The following is a 27,450-nucleotide window of genomic DNA, read 5'->3' on the forward strand; positions in this document are numbered from 1 at the left end:
TTTCTTACAGCAGTTCAACACCTACTTAATATGGTGTTATTTAGAACAAGCAGGAGGACTTGCAGTGAATTCAGAACAAATTTCTTCACATGTTGAAGCTGAACTCTCTACCTAGGAAATACTTTGCAGGCCAGTTAAGGACAACTCTACCAAATACAGAAACAAGCAAAGATTTATATTCATCAATAAAGAAAAGGCTGAAAGAGGTTCATTTTGCCTCTTTGTTGATTAAATTCTTGGGCTTGCATCTAACTGTTTCTTTCTGTGACATGAACAGTTTTGATAAAATGCACCAGAAAACTTTGCAGAGCATACTTCTTCTCTACATCTTTGTTACAACTTAGTATACTATTGTTTTAGTACTCTCACAAAAAGCAGTCACTCAGTCTCCCTTCAGGGGAAGATTACTAAACCCCGTATTCAAACAGATTCCATTTTCTCCTTACATTATGTGCCCCTACAGTGCCTTTACTAAGCAAGCTCCCTGCTTCTAGAGCAAACCTATTACTGGCCAAACAGCCACTCATGCAAATCCAGTACCCTCCCCGTAAGTTACCATTTGGCTTTCCAAAAGAAATCTCCATGCTTAACACCCATCTCCCTAAGACCATCAACCAGCACTTTTTAATCCATTTCACAGTAAGATTTCCATAATGTCTTTAAAAGCCACAGGTTGCTTCGTAAGTCAGTCCTCACCATCCTGGTACTTGTTTTCACATGGACTTTGGCATATCAGCTGCTAATAAAGTTTGCGTTCTTTAATAACAGAGTTTATGCACTTAAATACATGCCGGAGGATGAACACATCTTCACCATTACAGCTGAAGTATGTTTCAAAGTCCACACTTTTAAACCAGCACAAACACCTTAAAACTAGTTTCCCTGTTTGCACTGACAGTTGTGGTTACAGGTGTTACGCACTTATAAGCTCTGCTTAGATATTAAAACTTGCACACAAAATCACTCGTATTTGCATTCACTGACTGTGCTTATCTACTAAAAATCTGCAATACAGTTGTCATGCCCACATTGACAACATGTTCATACAGAAGTTCTAAGCAACATCACAGAATTACTGCAGTCCACATATGTAAATGCAAGTGAGCCACTGCCTGAAGTTTTTAATATATAATACAGGGGAGCGAACATGTAATGAAATGGTGGGAAGAATGAGAGGTGAACTCCACACAATTAAAGCATATATGTACATAACTTTTATAAACAGCAAGAATGTTTCACTCCTACTGAATACCTTAAGAACACTTACACCACACACAAACCAGTAAATAAGATTCAGATCTCACAAGAAGTCCATTGTAGGACCTGATCATTTAGTGTATAAGAGAGGCATCGCCTAACCAAGAGAAACAAACCCAGCCTGCACTCCAGGCTCACTGCAGGAAAGTGGCTAGCTGGCAGCCCAGAGAATTCTTCCTTGTTTACCCACAATAAAAAAGGATAATAAGGGTGTATGCGCTCACCCTTGTCTAGTTTTCACTTTCTTCAAGGAAAAGAGTTACGCTGATTCAGGGCTCTGGTTGTGGCCCAGGAGAATTTTGTTCTTATACTCCCCACACTAAAAAGTTCTCAAGATTTTCTCTCCCTCTCCTTAATTCAATCAATTCTAGTAACAGACACTTCTTTGTGGCTTGTCACCGAAGTATTTTAAGCACTCTGAATCCTGTCTCATTTTAGACTTGTTTCTAAAGGAGTCAGTTCTGGCCTTCAGCTCTTTGTTTTCTTTCAAAACCTTATTGAACAAGTTGTGCTCCTTTGCATTCATTTGAAGGACACAATGTTTTCTTTTGTCATGATAACGCTCCCTCTGCAACGTCCCAAACTTACAATCAAATGCAAAAATAAAACTATCTTTTCCATTTATTCTTCTTAAGAGCATCCTGATGGCTGTGCATTTCAGATAACCACTGGAAAGGCCATGCTGAGGGTAACAAGGGAGATAACGGTGCTGAATCCTTGCTCAGTGTAGCTCAGGCAAGAAAAGCCCTTAGTGCATTTTATTCAGAAACATCCAGGTTACAGCTCTATATTTACAGCTGCAGTAGGTCTAGGGCCTCCCACCTGCACTGGGCCCACATTAGCAGTGCCTTTTCTAAAACATTAAAGGTAAGCATGTGTTGTGTGAGCGTGGGTATTGTGCAGAAAACCTGCTTCCACCCAAGTCAACAGGAAAACAAAACAGTCTAGGAGTCAGAGCTTTCCTTTCTTTTATTTAAATGCCAACCAGTGTTTTATGTGGTTGTTTATTAAATAATAATACTACAATAATGCCCAGGGGCTCCAATTAGGACTGGGAAGTCACTCCAGTGGGATTGTGCAAAGGCGGAGGAAGGGACGGCGGGCTGGGAATTGGACGGCTCCCCAGCAGCGAGGAGCACAGGCTCCCCTTGGCAGGCGGGGAGGGCTGCTCCCACTGCTCCCCGCCACCGGCAGCAGCTAAGCCTTTTGTTTGCGTGGGAGTTTGATGTTACTTTGGTTTTCAGTTTTATTCGTTTGGGGTTTTTTAATGTCAAGATATAGAATAACCAGGAAGACGTACAAAGAGGTTTTCTTCAAAGTAGCTGAGCCCGCAGAGGGAAAAAGAGAGTGTATGTAGATGTATATGCTAATTCTTATTAATTAAAACCAGAGTGCTGTGCTAGAGCTGTGCACAGGCTTTATTAGCTAATATTAAAACAAAGGGCTGATTCGCCTTCCACAGAAATTTCACCTTGGCAAAGCCCTGTTTGCTGCAGCAGAGTTACTCCTCGCTTCACACCAACGTGAGCCCACGATAAGGCTGGGAGCCCTCAGGAAGGACTCAAAAGCTGATAATAAAACAAAAGGACAAACAGGAGGCACATGGGGAGGACAATACTAAGGAGTGGGATAAGAAGCATGTTGCTCTTGGCAGAAAGCAACTGGCAAAAATTGTGTAGTCAGTCTCTTGCCCAGTTCTTTTTGTTTTGTTATGAAACAGGATTTGTTTTTATTATAGAGGAATGGGATATATTTCAGCAGAGGAATCTGAGCTGGATAGGCTTTATGGCAGAAGTACGTTTTATGGGGAGATTTGAATGAAGACAGCGTGGATATGATTCACAAGATGGGTGCAGTTGTTCCAGGCTTAAACAAAAAGGGCAGCATGAACGAAAGGCCTTGGAGGAAAGCAGGAAGAGGGAAGGAAGGAAGGAAGCAATCAGAGGAAAGCCGGGCTGGACCAGAACATGTGAGAGCAACAACACAAATCCCAAATTAATGCAGCAGCAGAACAATGACGAGCCCAAAAGGTGAGGTCTGAAACTGAAGAGAGGAACAACCCAAGAAGGGGCACAACAGTGACAAGATGCTGTCACTTGGTGAGGAACAAGGGGAAGGAGGGTAGTGAAAACTTTGTCTCCTGGAATGGGGAACAGAGAGACCCTGAACTGAGTGGAAAGAGGAAGCTAAAGCTTCCCTGGGAGAAACTTCTAGAAAGCTCGTAATTTATGAGCATCTGCAGGCTAAAGATGACCTAAGTCTGGGGAAGAATTTTGGAAACAGGGTCTGAGGTGGGGAATCAGGTCGTTGGAAATACTTCACAGAACAAAAAGCATGGCCTAAGACCAGCATTCGTATGGGAGAGAAAAGAGAAGAAATGAGCTTGGGAAATGACAGAATTACTGGTGCGGGTGGAGAAAGGATGAGGAAGGGATTTGCCTGCAGAAAATGGTCATCATCTCCTGTTTTATGAATGGAAAAAGCACGCTAAACTGAGAGGTACCGCATGGGATTGGCAGAGGCGGGCAGAGATGGGGAAGCGGAGGAGTGGATCAGAGGTGGAGAAGCAAGTTAAGCAGTAGGTGTGTACAGATGGTACAATGCACACACATACCACCCGCATGCGAAACTGGGGAGCATCCCAGAGGTCAGCTGCAGAGGCAGGGAGGAGGTTTTTGAGAACAAAATGTAGCCAGATACTATCTGAAAAAACCAGAAGGATGGAAAAGACAAGTAAGATAGTGACAGAGAAGTTGAACCCTTCATACATGATCTGGGAGAGTAAGAGTTTTAATTCAGGTCCTCAGTTCTTCATTGTAGAAGAACTGAGTTTAATAAAAATTTTCAGCTGGCTTCCACTGATTTTCCATGCAAAACTTCCAAAGAAGCAACAGGTTTGCATTGAAAAGTACATGCCCATTTCTTCAATGTGCACACCAGACTACAGAGCTACGTCTTGCGAGTGAACAGAATGGATGGTGTCACGAACCTCCTCCTAGACCTGAGGAAATTCATAGGAACTGGTTAATGTCTCAGTTGTCATTGTGTCCTATGCTGGTTTGTTCACTAACATACTGGCACAGAAGAAAAGCCTGACCTTCACTACATCTCAGCCTGACACAGTTGCATAAGCTCGTGGATGATCCAGGCTACGGTCCACCACAACAGTGCAGACAAGTTCACAACTCTAAATGTATCTGACTTCAATGTGATTAATTCACATGTTCAGTATGACTCACATGATTAACATTTGGCCTGTAATTTTTTTTCACCATTCCAGTTCAATGTATATTTAGTTACTTGATTCTACTCTGCAGTTAATATGTAATACTACGCTGCTCCTTTACCCGTATGAACACTTACGAAAAATTAATGGTCCTACAAAGATACAAAAGAAGATTTTGGAAAAAATCTTTGTATGAGAAATAAAGTTTTCCTTCCTGCTGAAGCACTGTGCCAGTTTTTTGAGATCAAGAGCAAACCAGAATTTAGTGTGGTGCAGTGTTTCTACAAAACTCAGGCAAGGAACGTTATATGTGAGTTTTAAAAATATGCATTCCTTACAATAGAAAAAGGAAGGAAGATAAGAGATAGGCATAATGTAAATGTCTGTGTATTAAAATGTTTGACAGTGGAGGGTAATGGTGTGCAGGATGTGGGGATGTAAGGCATTCTTTCTTTAGGTTGCAGTAACATTTCCAGTACCTCATGACACTGCCCTTCCTACACTCCATTACCATCTTGGTGAACCTACACAAGGTTGTGATTGACAATGGATGGAAAAGCGTGCTGATCCACGCTTTGCTATTGTTGACACTTCTCTGAAATTGTCAAGGTAATTGCAGTAGTCAGAGCTGCAAAATTTTTCTCACTGCTCCCTAATTATTCTATATCCAGGTCCATTAGCACAATTCATATGTATACACGAGTGAGTTCCCTTTATAGCCTCAATGAATTACTCTGAATATAGGTAAATTGACTCAAATGGGTTATTACTGCTTCACCTCCTTGCCAGTTGTCACAGTTTAACCCCCGCCAGCAACCGAGCCCCACGCAGCCGCTCGCTCCCTGCCCCCAGCGGGATGGGGGAGAGAACTGGAAGAGTGAAAGTGAGAAAACTCGTGGGTTGAGATAAAGACAGTTTAACAGGTAAAGCAGAAGCCACGCACGCAAGCAAAGCAGAACAAGGAATTCATTCACCACTTCCCCTGGCACCAGGTGTTCAGCCATCCCCAGGAAAGCCGGGCTCCGTCGTGTGTGACAGGTACTTGGGAAGACAAACGCCATCCCTCCGCACGTTCCCCCTTCCTCCTTCTCCCCCAGCTTTATATGCTGAGCGTGGCGCCATGTGGTATGGGACATCCCTTTGGCCAGCTGGGGTCAGCTGCCCCGGCGGTGCCCCCTCCCAGCTCCTTGTGCCCCCCCAGCCCGGTCGCGGCTGGGGCGCAGTGAGGAGCAGAAAAGGCCTCGGCTCTGTGCAAGCACCGCTCAGCCACAGCTAAAACATCCCGGAGTTATCAGCGCTGTTTCCGGCACGAATCCAAAACATAGCCCCGAATCCAAAACATAGCCCCGTACTAGCTACTGTGAAGAAATTTAACTCTACCCCAGCCAAAACCAGCACACAAGTAAAAAGTTTAGGTCCACTGTGACTTTGTTGTCACCCCCTTGTATTACAAAACAACTGCAAGGACTTCCTGGGTCATTCACAATGGTCTCATGCCACTGAGAGCAATCATACCATACAATCCCTTTTCTTAAAATATTAAGCCTTATCTAAAGACCACCTAAGCTTCATCTAAAGATTTGAGGTTGATTTTGTTTATTTTCACCCCTGCTACTGACAGAGTGCTTGGAAACTCATTCCTCTGGCAGTTACAAATCTTCCTCTTATTTCCAGTTTGGGTGAGATAACTGGCAGTTCCTGTATCGACTCCGCATCACTAAAATAGATCTTAAAAGATCTCCTGAATTCACCTCCTTGCACTTTTAGAGAAGAATCATTGACTTCAACAGTTACTTGGTTGGGCCGATAACCTTTAACTAACAATCCTTTTATTTCTTGCTATAAGTAAGTTTTCTATTTCTGTTTTCCTAATCAGCTCAGTCACCTTTTTCTGGACAAGTTCTGGTTTTAGTTAATCTTTCCTGCATACGTATGAGTGGAGTATATGCAGGATTTTAGAGGAAATAGATGGTTTGAATGTCTTTTATCAGCAAATATACTTCCGTACTTCTGCTGGAAATACCTTAGTACCTTAGGCCTAAGAAACGTATTTGTCCTGTTGAAGGTCACTGCACATTGCAGGTTCAGATCATAATTTCTGGTACAGTTTACCAGTGCAAGACAGCACCTAAAGAAGCAGAGCTGACCTTCACTGACCTCTGGCTTTCATTCATGGTCCTGTCTATCCTTTCCCTTTGCCAGCGCTGTGCCACTGTACAGCAAAGCATATGGAGAAATTAATTCTATTTTTCTTTTGGATGTTTTTCTCACCTTACAATTCCTACACTAATACCCATTTTTTCAACTTAACCAATGCTTTTTCACTCAGCACCACACAAACACTTCACCAAAGTCCTGACAAATAACCTCCACTGCATTTTGTCCTCAAAATCTGCAACCACAGCGTGTACCTGATACATCGGTAAGAAATCTTCAGTATGCATGGCCAAATTCAAGTGGAATGACACTGTTTAAAGTGACTTTTGCTCACTCAGCATGAGATGAAAGAAGCCCTAGAAAACAGCTCAGCTAACTGGTGGTCCCACATCAGCAAGCACAACCAGCTAATGAGAAATGAGCTACTGTGTGAAGTGGGAGGAATATGATGGTTAGACAGCATGAAAGGAAAGGCGAGGATTGTGATATGGACCCTGCATGAAATGAATAGGATGACTCAAGGAAAAGGAAGAGGAAGCAGAGTTAAGATGGTATATAAAGAGAATGAAAGGAAAACGAGGGGAAAAAAAAACAACCACCAAACAAAAAACAATGGGGGAATGGAGAAATGGCAGAAGGGAAAAGAAGACTGCATAAAGGCTAACACTGGTCAACTATGACATTTCCAGCTGAGTCCCAAAGCAATATATTGAAAGGGTTACCTTCCCACCCCATTCAGAGCTGTACAAAGGTCAAAATGTTGCCCTGCATCTGGACCCATCCTTTTAACAGGTGTCATGCTTGAAGTGCAGATCCAATAAAACCAGTACAACAGCAGTTATAAACAAGCTCCCCCATTCCCAGTATTAATAAAATGTGTGGGTACTATTTATTTTAAAAATATGCTTATAATATATAATTTTAAAGGCACACCATGTAGCACATAATGGGACACTGCAAATCGGTTATATAATAAGTAAGCAGAAGAACGAACAATATAAACAGTGGTTTGCAGCCTTGACCCTATGGTGTTTCCTGCCACAATGAAAGTAAAAACACATGTTCCCTGACAACCATCGAGCACTTTGTCACTGCTGTTGGACATTTTGCTGCCTTAGGGCTCATCTACATGCGAAGCTACATTGGTTTAGCTGGGTTTAATTTGCTGCAAAGGGCTCTGTGAATTCTTATTTTGACTTAAATCAGACTTACTTCAGTTTAGCTCAACAAATTAAAGGCCAGATAAAGCCTGAGTAACTGTTGATTAGAACAATCATGGTTCTAATCAATTGCTTAAAATTATAGCGCTCCCTGCGTTGGCAAAAGCTTGCTTTCTAGTAGCTTATCTTGATGAAGTTTTGCCTGATTCCTCAGACTGTTTTAATTGACTGAATGGCCTTTAGGATCTGGTGTCACTCGAGTTAATATAACCAGATCTTTTCTGCTGCTGAATGCAGAATATATATCTATATACAAAATATTAAGTTCAGTGGGACAAATACTAAATTCAGGGGGAAACTGCTGGTTACTCTAGAAATACTTTTTTTTCAATAGCACACCCAAACACAGGCACTTCTCAGCATACAGATGAAGGCAGAAGTGGCTGTCTTGGTCCTGTGTGCGTACAGGGCATTCCAAACTAAGCAAGTGAATCATACACATACTGAGAGACACTCAGGGTTTCCTTAATTCAGAGCCTGCAAGAACGATTTCCATCTTCCTGGGTGAAGTCTTGGTAAGAATACTTAAGACTGTTCACGAACACAGGGAAACTTATCTACTTAAGGAAATGAGGAATTAACTGAATGGAAAATCAGCCATCGTTATTCCAGCCATAAAGAAGAGTGTCCACAGAAGGAGTTATACCAGTATAGTAACAGTAGGGCAATTATAACACTGTAATAACATCAGTACATTTCCTGAGCCTTGTTATGGAGAACCAGAACTTACGTTAGTTCTAGAAAGGCTTGTCAACAACCTCCTTACCAAGGAAATACTCTTAAGTACTTCCTCTACAGAGGAAGAGGTAACAGCAGAGGAATCATTTTGATATTTTCTGTAATTAATATTTGGCCAAGGCAAACCTAGGGTGAATTTCACATAATTGTTCCAACATTGTCACAACCTGTCACAGAAAGCAAATCACGATTTCCATTTTTGCTGGGCAGAAAGGCTCTGCCAGGTCACCCCACCACCTGAAGCCTCAGTTACACCAAGATCTGCAAAACCATATTGCTGGCAGAGACATCAGGTTTGTGTTTAGACTGACTGGGTACTGTTATGGCATAATTAACAATATATGCCACACATCAAACATGTAAAGCAAAAACTGGCTTCCAAACGATAGCAAGGTTTGTTTGATTTTTTTTTAATAATGTCACACACGAAAAGCTAGTTTATATTTCACAAGATAATCAAACCCCACCAAAATGTTAAAACTTTATGAGGGCACATCCTCATTTTGTCTTCCAAAGACAATCTGCCTTTATGTTAATCATTAAATTAACAGGATTACATACAGAAAATCTGAAGATTACATATATTTTGGGTCCTAACAACCTCTGTTAGCTTTTCTACTGGGGTGAACTGCAACAGTTTATTTTCATTAGGAAGCTGAGCAGGAAAGAGCTTCGCTCTTCCCACAAGCAGCTATAGTTCTTGGAACCTCTTCCCTCACAGTCCTCCTTAAGCAAGAAAGCCCTTTACACAGCTGCAAGGAAACCAGTCAGTTACACAAAGACACAACTCCCGACACCATCAGGCCCTTACTAGCATGCCCTTAGCAGTCACCTCCACCTGCTTCGTGCCTGCCTCCTGCACGCTCCCTGCTCAGCCCTCATCATGGAGGCCACTGCACGCACTTTGCCCTTATCTGACGTACAGACAAACGCCCTGCAGAGATACGGCCGCTGTCGGGCCCGCTCAGCACCTGCGGGAACAGGAAGCCCCCAGCCGCAGCCGGCCAGGCCGCAGGGCCTAGCGCAGGCAGCGGGGCTCTTGCCCCCTTTGTGTCTCCGGCACCTGAGGGGAGCCCCCCTACCCCTCCTTTCCGCAGGGCCACGCTGTCTTTCCCCGCGGCGCCGAGGGCGCCTGGCAGCCAACTCCGGAGCTGAGCTCCGAGCCCGCCGCCGCCGCCGCCCCGAGCGCCACAACCCCGTCCCTTAACCCGCACCCTCACCACCGCCTCTGAGGGGGGATTTAAACCAGAACACGGAAGCCGGGGCCGCCGGCGCGGTGCGCGACGGGATTTGGAGTCCCGCCGCCCCAGAGCGCGACCTGCCGTTGAGCCGCGAGGCCGGGGCGGGAAAACCACGAGTCCCATGAGACTCCGCGGCCACCACCGCCCCGGGGCGCAGGCGCAGTGCGGGGGGTTGGTTTTTGAATCCGCGGCGTTGTTATTGACGCCATATTGTTGGTTTGGGAGTCGAAGGGGAGAGCTGCCGCCGCCGCCGCCGCCCGGGCCCTACCGCCATCGCTCGTCATCGGTCGCCGCGGCCTGGGTAGCCGGGCCCGGCCCCGCGCTCCTCGACCCAGCTCACGCCCGGCCACCGGACGCGGGCGGAATTGGCCCGGGCAGGGCAGGGCGGGCGGCGAGAGCAGGGATCTAGCCGGCCGAGCCGGAGCCGCTGGCGGGGCCGGGGCCGCTCCCCTGAGAGCGGCCGACAGGGAGGCGGCGGAGGCCCTGACGCAGCTGCCCCCTCCTTTCCCTGCCGCCCTCCCTTCCCTCCCCTCCAGCCCGCCCCAGACAGCGGGGAAAGCGCCTCTGGGCTGGGCCGGCTGCCGCCGCCGCCGTCGTTTCCCCTGCCCCTCGCTCTGAGCCCCCTTCCTCCGTCCCGCCGCCGCCCCGCGCCATGGCTTGCGGCGCCACTTTGAAAAGGACTCTGGATTTCGACCCGCTGCTGAGCCCGGCGTCCCCGAAGCGGAGGCGATGTGCGCCATTGTCAGCCCCGGCCTCAGCCGCCGCCGCCTCGTCCTCCTTCGCCGCCGCCTCCCCGCAGAAATACCTGCGCATGGAGCCCTCGCCCTTCGGAGAGGTTTCGTCCCGGCTCACCACAGGTGAGGGAGGCGGCCTCGCCGTGCCCGGCAGCCCCGCGGGACGGCGGCTGTGCCGGGTAGGGGGGTGGCGGTGGGTGTGGGGCTGCGGGGCGGCGGCGGGGGGACCTCGGCGGGGAGAGGGGCGGCGGGTGCGCGGGGCAGGGGCCGGGGAGGCGACCGGGAGGGGAGGAAGAAGAGGGGAGGGTTGGGTGGGTCTCGCGTTCCCCTCCAGCCATTTTCTGTTGGGCTGTGTGGCAGGCAGCGGCGGGGGCCGGGGCGATCCCTGCTCGGCTTGGCACCGCCGCGGCGGAGACACAATAGAAATGGCCGTTTGCAGCAGGAGAGGGGGAGGAGGGACGAGGAGGAAGGGGGGGGCGGGTTGAGCTGATGCGGGCGGGTGGCCATAGGAAAGGGGTCGGGGGGGGTGGGGGAGGAATGGAGAAAGGGACCAGAGCGGAGGAAGGGGGGCTGTTGGTGGGGGAGGCTTGATCCGGTAGCGAGGGAAGGGGGAGGCCGGCTTTCCTCGAGTCGGGGCCGGGCACGGAGGGTTTTTTCCCCCCTTCTTCCACGGGTGCCTGGCTATGGCAAGGAGAGCCGCAGGGGCGAGTCAAGCTGCGGAAACGCCGGGGGCGGCGGCGGGGGGGTGGGGGTGGCGGCCGTGGTGTCTCCGGGGGCGGGGATGGGGCTGGGGCCGGGGCCGGGGCTGCCTCCCAGCCTGCGCCCGCAGCCCCTCTCGGCGGGGCCCCCATCGATCCCTCGCAGCCATGATCGGTGGGTCGAGCGTTGCCCGAGCCGAGGCGGCGGCACCTCCTCCCGTTGCTCAGACATCGGGGGGGCGGGTGGGAGGGAGGGCGGGGAGCGCGGCCTGTCATCAATCACCGGCAAAACGCCAGTGGGAAAAGGCAAAAGCAGATAAAACAAAGGGGTAATTCCGCTTCCAGTCGCTTAATGCGGGCCACCGTCCCGGATGACCCATTCTTGGCATCCTTAAAGTTTCGCAGGAAAACCGAGCGATGAAAGCGATTGTGTGCAAGGGTGAGAGTTGCCTTTAGGGCAGATAAAATGGAATCGGGCACTTTCCTCGTCTCGGAAACACTGGGCGAGAACGAACCCCCCTTTCCATTCTTAACGTGTGAGAGATGAGTCAACCGGTGGCCCTAAAAGCTTCAGGTCTGCTTGTGTAATTGTCAAGTAAAAATAAACAGAGTTCGTTTTACCGGCGAGTAGGGAGAGAAGAAAGGAATGAATCTTGGCAGGGCACATAGGATTGATTGGCCCTTGCTGCGGTTAGTCTAGTGGGTAGCTTCCAGTAATGCACTTAAGAACGGTTAAGCTCGCAGCCATGACTGGCTGTAGCGCAGAGGTATGGATGTGTGTCCTTTGTGTGCAGGAAAAAAGCCCTCTGCAGTTGTTGCAGCTGAATTCCTTCTGCTGTTGCGTTCCGTACTCCCTTTTGTATGAAAGTTGCCCCCGGATTACTGCTAGTATTGCCAAGCAGTAAGTTTGCATGTGTTTTCAGATTCCCATCTCCTTCGTGTAGGACAGTGCTGCGTTTCGATATTCTTAGTTCTGAAGACTGTACAGTAGAATAAATTTTGTACTGATTTTAATCAACTAATAAAAAAATGCTGTGGTGGAAATATATAGAGGGCATACAGAGTACCTGATATTTTTTTGAACCTCTAGGAAAAGATCTTGAATGAGTCAGCGGTCTGGGATGGGAGTTGTGATGGATGGCACTCCCTGGTACAGTGAGGCTGAGGCATTACGTATACTTTGAGACAGATGTTTAAAATCAGAATTAATTTGATTCTTTGTAGAGGTTAAGTGTTGCTTCATTGCAAGGATTTCTTTTGGGTTGCTTCTTTGGGATTTGATTAAAGAATATTTAATACAGATATTGTCTGGCCAGTAAATGTGTGTTGCTGAAAGGAGACAAATCAATAAAGTTTTCAGCAGAGATAACCTACACCAGTATTTGAGATAGTACCTGAACTCTTATCTTAATGATTTGGAAGGTCTTAAATAAAATGTTACTGAAACTGGTCACATACAGTTCTCATCTTCTTTTGAGAAAACCAGAGGTGCAGGTGGTAATCCGTGTCAAAAGGTGGTTCTGTACTGATGACAAGGGTGTATTTATGTAAGCCATTTCTATAGTATAATGAAAAGTGAAGGACAGTAAATCGGAATGTCTTGTACAGCATTTGAATGCTCCTGAGAAAACTTGGAGCATTTATAAATTGTTCAGTTTTACATGGGTTTTGCTTAAAAGCTCCCTCTATGGTTTCTGTTAAAAGAAAAAAACCCTTTATACAGTGCTAGTGCAACTGCGACTGTTAAGCAGCTTCCTTAGTTTTTAATTTCAATTGAATTTAGGGGTATTACGACATTGTGTATATTTTTCAACCATCAGCGAACAAATTAGAGCTTATCATTTTAAAGGGGCAACTTGAAAGATGGCGTGAGATTCATCTCTAATTTTATAAATGTACATCTGACCTGATAATTTGTGGTTTTCATGATAGTTGGAAGAAACAGATGGTACGTTCTAGAGCTCTGACTTAGGATGGGGCAAAGTGAGCTGTAGAAATGTGTATTGCTTTGCATTGACTGTACAATGAATTTGCATGACCATTTCTGATGTCTACATTTGGGTCAGATAAATCTTGCTCTCTGTGTGAAAAGAATTCCATTTGGATTTAAAAAATGTTTAGTAACAATAGCCAGAATTCAGTTGACTTCACTTAAGGTTTTCTCAGCATATTACTGTAATGCTTAGGTTTCCAGCATGTAAAAAGTGTCTGTCTGAATTTTGTTTAATGAAGATCAATGTTCATATGAAATTAGAGCTCTGGATATAAAACCTGATGCTGATACTTCATTTTAAGTTCATACTTAAGCGTTTTTCTTCCACCTGATACTTTGTCCTGGTGTTTAACTTCACCAAATGGAGACTATATCAGCACCAGAACTTCTTACCACATGGTTAATAATGTAAAAAATGAATTAATCTGGAAGCAGAATATGGATTGATTGAGGGGAGTGCTTTGAAATAAGAATACATTGTGGTAGTCGGATGAGAAAACAGCTGTCTTTATAGAGTGATCATAGACAAATAAACGATATGTCTGTTTGAGAAGGGGTAGTCTTATTCAAGATGAAATTTATCTCTCGCAAGAGTGTTCTGATATTTTGTGGTTATTTGAACAGCTGTTAGGTCACTTCCAGTTTCTCAATGAATTTGGCAGCCAAACTGTACTTGTGGCTTTTACTGTCTATACTTTCTGCAGAACTGTGCTTACTGGCTTGAGCGTGCTCTTGAGTATATTTGCCTATTTTTGGGTACCATTGTTTGCATCTAGAAGTAAGCTTTTAAAATGGTGTTCATGGTAAGTGGTGCAAAATGTATCTGCCTGGCAATAAGACTTCGTTGAATTTTGACAGAGTGGCTCCTCTAAGGAGTTTTTCATCTAAGTTCTAGCTATAAATGAGGCTGTTCTGTATGATCAGAATAACTGTGCTTGGGTCTGGATGCCTGTGCGTAATGCATTGTACATGTTCGGTTTCCTCTGAAGTCCTGAGGGTGCTGTCCTGTTTTGAAGCTCTTTAATGAATTCTAGAGGGTGAAAGGAGGAAGCAGTGGCAGTGTTATTTTTCTCTTTGCTGAATGTTTTAGAACCATTATTTGCAGCTTTACCCTGCTGAAAGATCATGTTCAGGGTGCAGGGGAATCAAACTACACTTAAGTTGTTTTTTAAATTCAAAGGTAGGAGGACAGTATTAGCCTGCATGCCTGGATATTTCTGAGACAAGCTGTATGAGAAACAAGTCCAAAGAAACAGAGGCGGGGGAGAAGGGAAAGAGAATGTTGACTTTAAGGATTTAAATCCCCTAATTCATGGTAAGTGGTAACTAAGACAAACTGGGATCAGTAGCTTTCTTCCAAACTCCTCATCCAAAATCAGGTTAACTTGCAGCTAGAACTTTGTAAAATTGAAAAGAATGTTGTTTTTAAAAAGAGTTTGTGAAATCACTTTAAAATCTGCAGACTTACATCTGCACATGCAATTTTTTCCTCCATCTGAAACACTGATCTTCCTCAGCACTTCCCAGCAACTCATGTTGCAAACCAAAAATTGTAGTGGGTGGAGTTACTGAGAGCAGTCCTTCAACTCGGGTCACTGGTTGAAATCCAAGCAGAGAGAATGTCAAATGCTTGACAGAATATGGAAAGTATTGAATTTGTGCAGTATTTAGTAATGAGTATGCATAATTTGTATTTGCTGTTCTAATGGCAGTTGTATGGCAAGTGGAGTTGGTTTAAGAGTGCCTCTTTCATGAGGGAGTCTTTACAAGCAGAAGGTAGTTGAATTTGTCTTTAGTGTATACCTTTTTCTTTTACAGAATAATCTGGAAAAAAATTGATCTAATAAACACAAATTTTCAAAGAGTGCAGGAAAATGACTTTGACCTTTTTGATTAGGAAGAACTGTTAAGTCTTCTCTGTAGGCTTGTCCTCCTGTGACCTTTCATTTGCCCTCTTGAGCAAACTGAACTACTTCTGTCTGAAACTTGGTCAGACAGGGGCCAAGCACAGGTTTGGCTTTTAAATGAACACATCTAGTGGCTTCGGAATGTGATGTATTGGTAGTGCTGCATCTCCTTCAGCTTCATTTCTGTTTTGTTAACATTTATCTGCATGTGTATTTATTGCTAAATTATCTTGGCATGATGCCAGATCTCTCATTGTGCTCCAGTACTGCAGAAATCATTAGGATTTTAAAAACCAAAACATTCCCACCCCTCAGGAAAAGAAAAAGGGGGGGGGGGGGGGGCGGAGAAAGAAAAAGCATGTAATGGCTGCATCTGGACTTGATAATTTAATTTATATGAGAAATTTCTATGTAGATGCCTGTGGTGACTGTAAATGTTAAATGTCCTTGGTTGTAGATGTCATAAATGTTGAAGCAATTTTTTGTTTCAGTGGGAAGTCTGATAAATGCAATGTGACGTTTTTTTATGTGAAGAGAAAGATCTAATTGCTATGCCTAATACATTTTGCATTGCTTGATTTATTTTTCATTCCTTAACCCCTTGATCAGGAGAACTGGGATTTCCTGAAATAATACATTTGCAGAATGGGCTAATACATATGTGAGCGTCGGGCTTTTTGTGGGAGATCCAGAACCTTTGTCAGCCTGAGACCTTGAGTACGTGGATCTCGTGAGGTGGCCAGCTCTGTGCTACAGAGTCCATTATGAGCTGCTTCTGTCCGTTTTGTAGCTATAGGCTCTGGCTGTGAAGTGTCAGCATGTACCCCGTTATCAGTGTTCTCTCTGGCTTAGAGTATGCTCCTCTGAGGTGAGCATGATTTCCAAAAGTATACATCCTATTACTGAAATCTTACAGACCATGACTAATAAAGAAACGTAATTGAAGGGAGTGATGTCTGTGACCAAAGCAAGAGAGTGAGAGGAATATCTGGATTATTTTAATTTTGTCTCTACCTGTGGATTCCCTGGTTAAGTAGATAGAAAAGGTGAAGAATAGTTACCCATTGCTCTTCTGCAGTGCTGCCCTTGGGGGTAGCTAGCTTCTTAAAATTAACATTGTATGTCAGTAGTCTGGTGGGGAGAGCAAAGCTAGGAATGTGGTAGCATCGACTGGATGTTGGATCAGGGTGACGGCCTGGTGGAAATGTTATAAATTCAAACTAGGACAGTGAAGCAGTTTTGCCTTAACAGGAGCTGAAATCCCTGAAGACATATATAGTTAACATCAGGATAGCATTTGATTGATTCACTTAGAAGAAATCTCAGGCATGGTTCAGGTTTGAATGCATATGTTGAATGGTGACACTGCAAACTGAAACTTGAGCTTCAGGTTCCATTTCAGGTCAGGAAAACGGCTACTCTGATTTCAGCCTATTGAGTCACCTTCCTATGTGTTTTGCCAAAGTTTCCTTCAGCTAAATGAGAGAAGCAAGGAACTGAGATGAGAGATTGCTAGTTTAAAAATGAAACAAAAGAAAAAAATCCTGCAGGGGAAACAATCAGCACCTTCATAAGCACCTTCATAGTTGATAAACGGTTATTAAAATGGAGAAAATAATTGTTTGCCTTGTTACCTTTTCAAGTTGAACTGCTGTTTCCCTTGTACATAATTTCTAGGTAATTACAGGTCAGGATGAAGTAATTAGATGACAGAACTTTGAAAAAGAATAACTTGCCTTTTTATCATGAATTAAAGGAAGTAAGAAGACATCACTCCTTGGAAATGAGTACTTGACTTTGTAATCCATTAATGTGACAGATCATATTTCAGATGTCAAACTTGAATTCTGATTTGCCCCTTCACATTTCATCCTCTCTTCAAAGCAGCTGAAATGTGAAGTCTTGATTCCCTGCATCACATCTCAGATCCTGAAAGAACACTGGTGTGAATGCTGTCCTTTATCTTAATGCAGTATTTAATGAATCTATGTACTCAACTTTATGCTCTTTGTACACAGAGCTCGAGATTAAAAAAAAAAAAAAAAAAAGAGTATCTATGCATTTCATTACATTCGGGTGTATTTGACTGAATCCCCTATGCCTTTAGTGGTCATGGTGAGACAGTAGCTGTCTTCATTTGGGCATAATACAGTCTTGTGTAACAGGCTAGGATTTGTAGTCATCTTCAATTTGAAATGTCATTTATGAAGTACTAACTCATTTCAGCATGTTAGCAGTGTGGCTTTTTCTTGCTGCTACCCTAGATTCAGCAAGTCTGGTTTTCTCTTACAGTAGCTCTGCCTGGTGCTTCCTGTTAGCTAGCTGTGTGCCTTCAGAGGTACCGCTAACCAGCAGGGAACACTTGAGTGCAGAGGAGAAAGTGAAACAAAAAAGAAACTGAGGGTAGGCCACAGTGATGTATGTTTGATCTTACTAAATACATTCCTTTTGTCATCTCGTAAATTAAATTGTTGCTTGATGTACAATGTCTGATTTGAACTTAAGTACCTATAGGATGGATGCCAGTCTTTATTTAAAATATCTAATCGGTTCTAATATATGTTTCAAGTTCTCACTTCAGTTCTATAGTTTTAGAGAAGCTCACTTAGCTTAGATTTTCTTTAATGAATGTACTTTTCAGATTCTAGATCTGTATGTATAAAATAACTGTTAATTAAAATGTGTGTAATTGTGGAATAGGACAGTTTGGCCTTCCACATTGAGGAACACATTAAAAAAGGAAAACCTGTCCTGCGTTCGACACCAGTCAACTGTAGAGAAAACAGAGCTAATTGGAAGTAAGAGAGGTTAAGAAAATGAACTTGAAAAGGGAGGAAGGCTTTCTGGAAGCAAAACTAGGTTGGAGAATGAGATCCTCTAACTAAGCTTTGTTTAACTGGGCCAGAATTTTAAAGAGCTTTACAGTTAGATGTCTGCCATGTAGGTGTTGTTCAAAAGTTGTCTGGTTTGCACTGCCCTAATATTGCATGGGGTCTTTCAAGTGCTGAGATCCTGTAAAAAAGAATAGAATCTGTTTGTTCATCAAACATATTTCCGTGGAGTTACTAAGCAAAACTGTAAATGCCAGAAGTAACTTGGTGCATTTAATCAATTCTTACTCTCCAAACTGTTAAAAAAAACCCCAAAACTAAATCCATTTGGCATTCAGATTTTCATTTTAAATCAGTCATAAATATTTGCAAGCTTACATTTCACTTCACAGTGAAATAGCTTTGTTTAAAGTCAAAGATTTCATGCCACTGCAGGTTAATAAAAATGTCAACTTGGTCTTTGCTGCTGCAAAAATGCCTGCTTGATTTGAAGCATTACCAGTCTGATCATTCATATGAGAAGTCATTGAACAGTTTGGTGCGGTGTTAAACTTGTGTTTCTTGACTGTTAATCTCCATTTTAGAAATGGTGGAAATCAGGAGGAATAAGATGAGTCGCTTTCAGAGTCATCTTCTTGCCTGCTAGCGGCATGGTACTGAGTAGAGCTTGTAGTCCAGTTCTCTGTGCTGAGTAATAGTGCCTTAAATCTTCTAAGTTAGACTCAATAGAGGGATAGCATTTACCGAACCAGGTTATGCACATGCTTAATGAGTCAGTCAGGGCTACAGATTTCAGGCATTTTCTCCTGGTGCCTGTTAGCAATGTAGAGTGTACTGTCATGTTGAAATAGCCCCCTCCTCCATCCTACTTCGCTGGTTTTTTACCTTTTACCATAAGTGGATCTCCCAATGTATCTGTCAGTGGCATTTCTTGAGATTTTTTGCTTTTCAGAGCAGGATTTGAAGATGGCCAGTTAAAGTGTTGCCAGATCAGAAGTAGATTAAGTTACTGTAATATCACTCATACTTCTGTGTCCACAATTTAATATAATTTGGAATAGAATCATCTGTCCTTGGTGCGTACATCTTAATTTTCTGTTCGTGTTGTTACTGTTTCCCCAAAGTCAGTACGTGATTTCTCTGCTTCCCCTCCATGTCTCTCCCTGTCCCCGTGTTGCTTTTGCTCCATCTGTTCTGGCTGGTATTTTAACATTTTCACTGAATTATTCCCTGTTTAATTTGCAGGGGGTTTTAGGGCTGGAGGTAACCTGGATGATGATTGGTGGTTTTAACTCTTGCGGGTTTATCCGTTGACCAGAATCTAGTTAGTTTTGTTTTTTTTTTCTTAATGATGAGAACATTTCTGCAGAAAGATAATGGAGAGCTGCAGAGACAATTTTTATCAAAGTTGTTATACCTGAAATTTGGCTGATGTTTTTGCAGGTGGTACAGATTTTGGAAAGTATGCCCAGGACCATGTGCATGGTCTGTTACATTCTTCAGTTAATGTAAATACAGTGTGAATGTTTACAGTCACATTTCTCATAGTATAGACATGCCTTAGGACAGATGTTATCTTACGAGCTAATTTGGTTACCATTCAAAATTATGCAGTATTGCTTTAGCTAGAACAGCACTCGAGTCTGAGGAAAAGTATTATTTTACCACCATAATGCTGTTGAGTAAAATGCAGGGCCATTCTCCAACTGATTCACTGTGTGTGCAAATGACAAATTCCACATGGGATTCTATTTAATTTTGGAAGCCTGACTGCATCTTGGTTTAACCTGATTTTGGGTGTTTCCGTACCATGCTGGAATATAGTATGTACCTTGTCCTACAAAAAGCATGAATCCTCCAGCCACCCTTGAGCACTTTTTTCCCCACTTTCTCATAGTTTCCTTCTCTCATTTCCCTACTGTGTGTGTTTATTATGTCTTCTGCATTTGCTGCTTCTTCACAGAGTTGAAAATTGTACAAGCACTGTAGGCATGGTACTGAAAAGGTATAAACTACAAGGCCTCAATCAATGGACAGAATCCAAACAAGAAGCTCCTTTGCTGAAAATGTTGGTATTCCTGTTGACTGGAAACAAGTGTGCTGTCTTTTTATAAATTGGAAGCCCCCAGACTGACTTAGGAAATTGGAAGAACTACGACAGTAGTTAAACCTCTGAACTATGAATTGCCAAATGTTTGCTTGGTCTAGCATAGCCTTCAGCCACTGACTGAGTAAGCTGCTAGCTCAGATTACTTGCTTCACATGGTTGCTTAATAGAAAAATGTTCAAGTATGAGTGCTGAATAGCATACTGTTTACAAGCCTGAAAATTAGTTGAGTTCTTAGAGTATTGTATTGGCAAAATGCTGAACAGAAGTAGGAAGGTACTGAGTGGAGATCCTTTGCAGCTCTGGCATGATCACATGGATTTGTATGTGTTTTGAGTTTTGGAAAGCAGTCTTTGCCAGAAGTCTGGAAGTCTCAGTGAAGCTGATCCTGTAGGGAAGTACTTTTAAATGCATTTGAATATTTGAAAGTAAGAATTCTTCCAAAGAGAGTGTCTTCAGAAGTCTCTGTCTGTGAAGGTCTCCTGTAAAAACTAGAAAATGTTTTGGTTTTTTTTTTTAAAATACTTTACATTGCTAGAGGATATGTAGTTAGGGCACTGATGTACCCGAGAGCCTTTTGGTATGTGGAATTTCAGAGAAGGCACACAGGATTGATAGTTTTATTGCAAGGATTACTTTTCCCCTTGTTATTCTACAATGGCGATGAGATTATTAAAAGCAGCTGCTGTGTATTTTATTCAGTGCAATCAAATGCTGAACTACATATTGCTATACTCCTTTAAAAGAGACTATTGATCCCTCCATTGCATTTTTTTTTTGATAGATCTGAGGCTGTCAAAGATGTGTAAGGCTGTTGTATTTTGCCTGTTCATTTCCAACTCTTTGAGATTTTAAGCAGTAGTTGCATTATGCATACTCTTAAGTTGTGTTTTCCTCTCCACTTTGCTGCCTACATGCCAGTAACACTACAGAGAGGAATGGTATTTCATGTATGTGTTTTATTCTGGAGTCTTTTGTTACCCTTAACTGTATGAATGGTAAACGCTGTCTGCGGGAGAAAGGTGATTGCAAATTACGAAGGGATTTTGATGAATACTGGTAGAAGTTCAATAGCCTAGTTTTTATCCATGTGTGTTGTCTAGTTATAGTTCCAAAATTATAACCTTACGCTGTTTATTTTTGTTAGCAGCACCCTGGCACCAATACCTGACCTTATTTTGCTATTGTTGTCCTGGTGAAAACAGTCTGGAGTTACCTTTCTTTTAGTTAGTTAAATTGTTTGTGTCTTAGGTAAAACACAGTGGTTTTTGCAGGCCATGTTTTAAGAGGCTAAGCTTTCATCATCTGTTAATTTTGCTGTTTGGCAATAAAGTTAGGTGAAATGCTGAAATTTAATTATTTTAGGCTTAATTTTTTATTGTTTTTCTTTTAGAACAAATTCTGTACAACATAAAACAGGAGTACAAACGCATGCAGAAGAGGAGACACTTAGAAAATAGCTTCCAGCAGACAGATCCTTGTTGTTCTACTGATGCACAGCAACATGCATTTCTCCTTACTGGACCAGCTTTGCCAGGTATATAGAAAATTCTGTGTAATTCTGCTACATGTTTTTAGACTCCAGTTGCATAAGTGATTTTTCCCAGTTATCTGGTGGTTTATGGCATGTTCTCACCAGTTACTGTTGCTTTTTTTGGCAATACTAGCATTGATCTGGAAGATCGTAGCCTCTCATTTTAAGGATCAGTAGGACACAAAGCTTGCACTGTTTTCAAGAGACCATCCTGCATACCCTGCCACTAATATAGTAATAGGCTTTTGAAAAGCAGCTGTCTTTGCACAAATATACTGTACTGTAATCTTTACATAAAATAGAAGCTTAAATTTGTAAATAGCAGCTGCCGTGTAAGTGGCTTTCACAGTGTTTGTGTGACACTGTTGGTGTTTTGATACCTGTGCATGTTGTCCGTTGTCTTCCTTTTGAGTATCTAATTTTACTTTAATTATTCAAATGGCAGAGAAAGACTTCCCCAAATCTTCTGTAAAGTCCCTTTAATGTAAAAGATGTGAAGAAAACTGACTAAAAATGGTTCTAAACGACTTGGAAGTGTAAATTGGTATGCCCAAATATTTAATCTTAGGTACTTCATCTGCAGCATCATCACCATTGAAAAAAGAACAGCCTCTGTTTACTCTCAGACAAGTTGGAATGATCTGTGAACGTTTGCTGAAAGAACGTGAAGAGAAAATCCGTGAAGAGTATGAAGAAATTTTGACCACAAAACTTGCAGGTATACTATAGTACATAGTAATGTGTTAGGATGAGTTTGAAAGCTTAAAACTTTTTCTCATTTTTGTGTTACGCTGTGGTTTTTTCCCCTGACCTAATCTGATTAAGGAATGAGATTGCATACAGGACAGAAAAAATTACGTGTAGTCTCTTTGATGGTTTTTTTTCTTCTGTGCTGCCCTGGATAGAAACTGTGACTCCTGGGTATTGCTAATCAGTGGAAACAGTGGTTTTATTTCAGATAGAACTTTCTCTTGCTATGTCTGAATTGATCCTTTCCTCCTTATTTTGTTTTTAGCCAGAAAGACTTTCTATTCTACTGGCTTAAGAGCTCTTTGTGAAAGACTTTTTTCCCCTGCTTGGGAACTGAGTTCCTTTTTCTGGAATTTGGCAAGATGGCAGTACCTAAAATTTCCCTTTTTCTTCCCAGTATTTACCATTACACTGCTGCCAGTGGTGTTTGGTATCTGCGTAAGCATCAGTAGTTCAGCTGCATTTTTGCTCTGTGTTGAACTGTTGTATTTCACACCATTCAGCTGATAGTTTTGGACCTGATGCCAACATACCTTTCTTTAAGGATCACGTTAATGTCAGCATTGTAAACGTGACCTTTCTTTAGTTGTTGGAGTCCTCTACTTATAAGCATCTTGCTAGCATTTGAGCACCTGTATTCTGGTGCATTAGAGGTAGGTGCCTTCACATACGATTCTGTGTCTAATTCGGTATTTAGTGAGATGATAGTGAACATCTGAGTGCACTTTCGGCAGCAAGCCTGCTTTTGAACGGCCGTGGCTGCTGTGCTTCCCATCTGAAAAGACATCAGAATTAAAGTTTGCAGATCTCTTCAGGTGCGGGAATAAAACTTTACAGGCAGGCCCATGCAGAAAGTCACCAGACTTGTGTCAGGCTCGCGGGTTGCCTGTAACAGTATTGTCCCCGTACCTGTTCATGTTTTGTGCTTGCTCCTCTGCCATTGCTATGTAAGAAACTGCTGTGGTTGTAAGTCCCTCTTCAACCTGTGCCTGTTTACAACTATAACCCTAAATACTTCTGTTGCTTTGGGCCTGATGTTCCATTTCTGTGTTTTTCTTTTTAACTTGCTTCAGACTGATGAATTAGGACTCTGTAGAGCTCTTTTCTTCTCATTTTTTATGTATGTTAGGAATTGGGTCATTTCTTGTGTTCTCTTAAATGCATTTCAGTTAGCGGTGATCTTAATAACTATTTGAAGACCAGATGTATTTACATTTGTTCCATACACTTGATGAGTACAAACTTGTATTTCTTTACAAGCAGGAACCCCTCTAGCAAGTTCCTTACATGTGCTCCATCTGTCAGTCCCAGAAGGAACATTTTCTTTCTTGTTTTTGGGAAGGGCAGGGGATGGTTTCTGTTTGTGTGGTTGTGGTTTACAGTGAGGTGAGTTAGACTTGCTTGTTCTTATGATGGTGGTCACCAAAAGAAAGATAGTTACTGCATCCCATATATCAAGACAGGAATACATTTTCAGCATTATATGGGAATTCAGAAAGAGAGAATTAAGAGATCCCTTACATAGAAGGCCAGTTATGTTTTCTGCTGACAGAGTGATTATGTTCTTTTCTAAACTGTACAGTAAGGTGATGCTCTTTCTTACAAACTAGTGAAGTCAGTGGAAATGTTAACTGGAGATTCTGTAATAAATGTCAATTGAATAGCTTCTTTCAAGTGACTTAGCTGAATGTTTGGACCTCAGATATTTTCCTCATTCCTTTCTGAATCACTGTTCTCTTGTAGGTAGTTAGCCAAATACTGCCTTTTTCTTTCCTTCCTCTGTATTCTTTGTGAGCAGAATTGCCTTTCATGCAGAGTGAGTGTTTGATAAATGGAAAACTCAGATTACTGTAATGCCCTGATTTCTCCTCTTACCTCTGCTACCTGAAACTGCTGTGTTAGCATAAACTTGGGTTTGCAAGATCCTTTGCAGATTTTAAAAGCAGAGGAGGAGTATAGGGGCTAAGTGAAACTTCGGCTTGAAAGGTTTTCTAGAATCTGTTTGTGAAAAACAGCTTTTCTACACGAAAGGTCAAGTCGTAATCATATTTGTATTCATGTGATTTAGCCACCTTTTGACTTAACATAGATTTGACTTAAAAAACATACGGGATGTTAGTGATGTAAGTATCTTTACAAGCATTCACTTAGATTTTCAAATAGTTCATTGTAGGTTGCCCTTACTTTGGATAGGTTAGCTTTCTGAATGTGAATGCCACAAGATGGGACTTTTAGAAACGGTGGATTCTTTAAATTTCGAAAACCGTAGTTTTAACAAAGACGATGTTGTAAAGCAACTGTGTTATGTTGACTTAAACTTTTAAAGAAGAAAGCTTGCAAGTTGGTTTCTGGCCTTTAATACATACTTTTAGGAAAAGTTCTAGCTGCTGTTATTTTTGGAAATGGTTTCTGGGCAACAGATCCTTCAGTCTGCTCTTCGTGTTATTTTGTTGTTTGGCTAAGATCCTCAGATGGCTGCTGAAACGCCATCAGTCAGAACTGCAGTGAAACGGTGGTCCTGCCTGTGGGCAGAGGGGAACCTGCCATGAGCCTGGGCCCCGTCAGTCAGGGGTGAATGTCCGTAGATCTTTGGGTCAGGTCCGTACGTTGGGCTGGTGCTGCACTGCTTGCTGATTACTGATACCCTGTTTACTTCGAAGGTGAAGCTCATCCCTGCAAGAGGATGGGGACTTTAATGGGGCAAACCTGTGGGACTAGGAACCACTACAAATGTAACTGCATTTTTGGTTGAAGATTGCCTTCTTTGACCTTGCCCTTTTCTCAGAACACCCCACATTGCTGCACATGTATTTTTCCACAAGGGAGGAAGGGGAATGGAGAGGAGCGGCATCTGGTAGATATTACTCTCCTTGTTCAATTTGCTAATTCTGAAAGGTGATATCCTGCTGATGAGTGCAATATTAAAACTGAACAAAATATTGCGAATGTATTTGTATGTATGTGTGTATAGAAAGAATAATCTTTCTGGGAAATAATGCTTAGTTCAAAGCCAAGTCACTACGTTTGATACCTGAATTTCATTTCAGATTACATAGTAGCCGTTTTCATGAAATCCACAGTCAACTATTTGTCTCCTATTGTTGCTGCTTTTTGTCACTGGAATTAATAGTCGGGTATTAAGTCCCTTAGCATTTCATCCTTTTAGTTTGTTGTTTGCTTTTGATTTTTCTGGTGGTCACTGAAAAGAATTTCTAATTCCACAGCAAGTCCCTTTCCTGTCCTTCCGTGTTCCCATTTCATTAAATCCATTTTCTTACATCTGGTCGTGATAGCAGCAGAGAGAAGTTACATTTCCAACCCTAGCACTGACTTTATTGCCACGTTTGCTTAACTACTGTGCCCCCGTTACAGGTCTGTGAAATGGGCACGCTTGATTCCTTCACAGTACCGTGGCACTTAGCAGGTGTTGGGTATATTGAGCTCTTGGTGTATGTGCAGCATAATTCTCTTGGTGCATATTACTTTCTTTCCTGTTACAGAAGTTTGTAAAGGAAAGTCTTTTAATTAAGGACATGTGCTGCATTGTTGTTCTTGAGGGTGAAAAGGAAATGGCAGCTATGAGCTGTGTAAAACTACTGCTAGTGGATGCGTGATAAACTTACATGATTTGTATGTATAAAAAAGTAGCCTTGAATATTTTTCAGCTTAAGCTAAATTCAGTATACTCACACTTCTAATGCTTCATGCTTGCAGAACAATATGATGCATTTGTGAAGTTCACGCATGATCAGATCATGCGACGATATGGAGAACAGCCTGCCAGTTGTGAGTATCTATTTCTTCTGGTTCCTGTAGCAGCATTAAATTACTGAATGTTTAATAATTTAAACGGCCATTGTTTGTTGTTAAGCTTCAGTGAGGCCCCAAGTTAAAATACTTAAAATTGGTAATATGGAAGACTTGAGGTTGAAAGGAAGATGGCCGATAAAATGCAGTTTTTGTTTTAAAACATTTAGAACTGTCTCCCATAATGTGGTATTTTTTATTTTTGAAGCAGGTTTGTGATAGAGCTATTAACTCCTGGTTTTTTCTTCTCTTTCCAGATGTTTCATGAATCACACTTTCTGCATATGTGGGCTGCCCTATACACCCTGTTCTATTGTTGCAAGCTGTCCCAGTAAAGACTTGCAGCAATGCCATATTTTTTTCCCCCTGTGAACACAGGTTATTTCAAGCTTTTGTCAGTGGCAACCACTCTTATGCAGCAACTGGTTTTGGAGTGCTCCCTGATGTCAGTACCACCTGGATGTGGACCTTTGCTACCTGTAATAATACCAGTGGCCTCATTTGCTGTATCATTACAATTTGGCTTCTTATGTTAATAAGTTTGAAAAAGTTTAAGGATTAAAGCTGGTGTTCTAGAAGTTGCCCTTCACTGGTTGTGTAAATAAAAATGTAGAATGACACTTCTGACTGAAGTTAGTGTGGTTTTCATAACTGTGCACTACAACAAAACTGTAATCACAGTTAAGTTAGAATGTAATCCCAGGACAATTTTAAGCAAATAGCCCACAGTACTGCCTGTGAAATAGTGAAGGAGGGCATTTCTGTATTCCATGACTTTTTTGGGGGTTAAGAATGGGTTTATATGATTTCTCATTTTTGTAGTTTTTATTTATTCTATCAGTCTTTAACAAATGTTTATTGCTGCAATTTTTCAGTGTATCATTGTTTTACTGCCCTTGTAGTACTGGAATTTAGTTGGAAGAATAAAACATTTACTTCTAATCTGTTTGTTTTTAATATGCAGGTGGAACTTTTGCTGTGTATGAATAAACTTAAATCTGAGTGTTTAAATGAAAACTTCATTTACTAGCAGTAGTGGGTGGATCAGAATTTTAGATCAGGAGAAGAGGCTGGATGAAAACCTCATGTAATTCTTCAGAGGCAAAGAAATCTTCCTTAGACTGGCTGTATTGCTTCCTGTTGTGGAAGCACGTTCGGTACTGAACTGACAAGAAACAGTTGATTTAACTTGCCACAGGTGACTCAACAGCTGCACTTGTCTTGCTTCAGATTTAAATGACACATCAAAG

General features: G+C 42.5%; 2 protein-coding genes across 7 annotated transcripts in view; one reads left to right on the top strand and one right to left on the bottom strand.

The window, feature by feature from the left end:
• Positions 1-10,022: 10,022 nt before the first annotated feature.
• Positions 10,023-27,142, top strand: AKIRIN2 (akirin 2). 5 transcript variants are annotated; one of them, XR_008732767.1, is made up of 5 exons: positions 10,023-10,696; positions 21,503-21,646; positions 22,227-22,361; positions 25,054-26,179; positions 26,458-27,142. XR_008732767.1 is itself a non-coding variant. In XM_055713791.1 (5 exons), exons 1-5 carry the CDS (start codon positions 10,492-10,494, stop codon positions 26,466-26,468), a joined length of 567 nt encoding a protein of 188 aa, XP_055569766.1. In that variant the 5' UTR covers positions 10,029-10,491; the 3' UTR covers positions 26,469-27,142. The 5 variants fall into 5 exon arrangements, 3 of the variants coding, with proteins under 3 accessions (XP_055569766.1, XP_055569763.1, XP_055569765.1); XR_008732766.1 differs by having other exon boundaries at positions 10,028-10,696; positions 22,212-22,361; XM_055713791.1 differs by having other exon boundaries at positions 10,029-10,696; positions 26,108-26,179.
• Positions 18,329-27,450, bottom strand: part of ORC3 (origin recognition complex subunit 3) — a 52,280-nt gene continuing 43,158 nt past the window's right edge. The window contains exon 19 of one of the 2 annotated variants that reach the window (XM_055713777.1): positions 18,329-20,497. In XM_055713777.1, coding sequence (XP_055569752.1) covers positions 20,483-20,497 — 15 coding nt within the window. In that variant the 3' untranslated portion in view covers positions 18,329-20,482. Of the gene's footprint in view, positions 20,498-20,549; positions 20,592-27,450 lie in introns of those variants that run through there. The other variant, XM_055713776.1, reaches the window with a different exon arrangement.

This window comes from Falco cherrug, chromosome 6 (assembly GCF_023634085.1).
Source record: "Falco cherrug isolate bFalChe1 chromosome 6, bFalChe1.pri, whole genome shotgun sequence".
Taxonomy (NCBI): domain Eukaryota; kingdom Metazoa; phylum Chordata; class Aves; order Falconiformes; family Falconidae; genus Falco; species Falco cherrug.

Bases quoted from the DNA above. Each gene is read 5' to 3' on its own strand.
- AKIRIN2 (XM_055713788.1), top strand. From the start codon at position 10,492: ATGGCTTGCGGCGCCACTTTGAAAAGGACTCTGGATTTCGACCCGCTG. The intron at 10,697-21,502 runs GTGAGGGAGGCG...TTTTTCTTTTAG, and splicing joins TTCGTCCCGGCTCACCACAG to AACAAATTCTGTACAACATA. The intron at 21,647-22,211 runs GTATATAGAAAA...ATTTAATCTTAG, and splicing joins TACTGGACCAGCTTTGCCAG to GTACTTCATCTGCAGCATCA.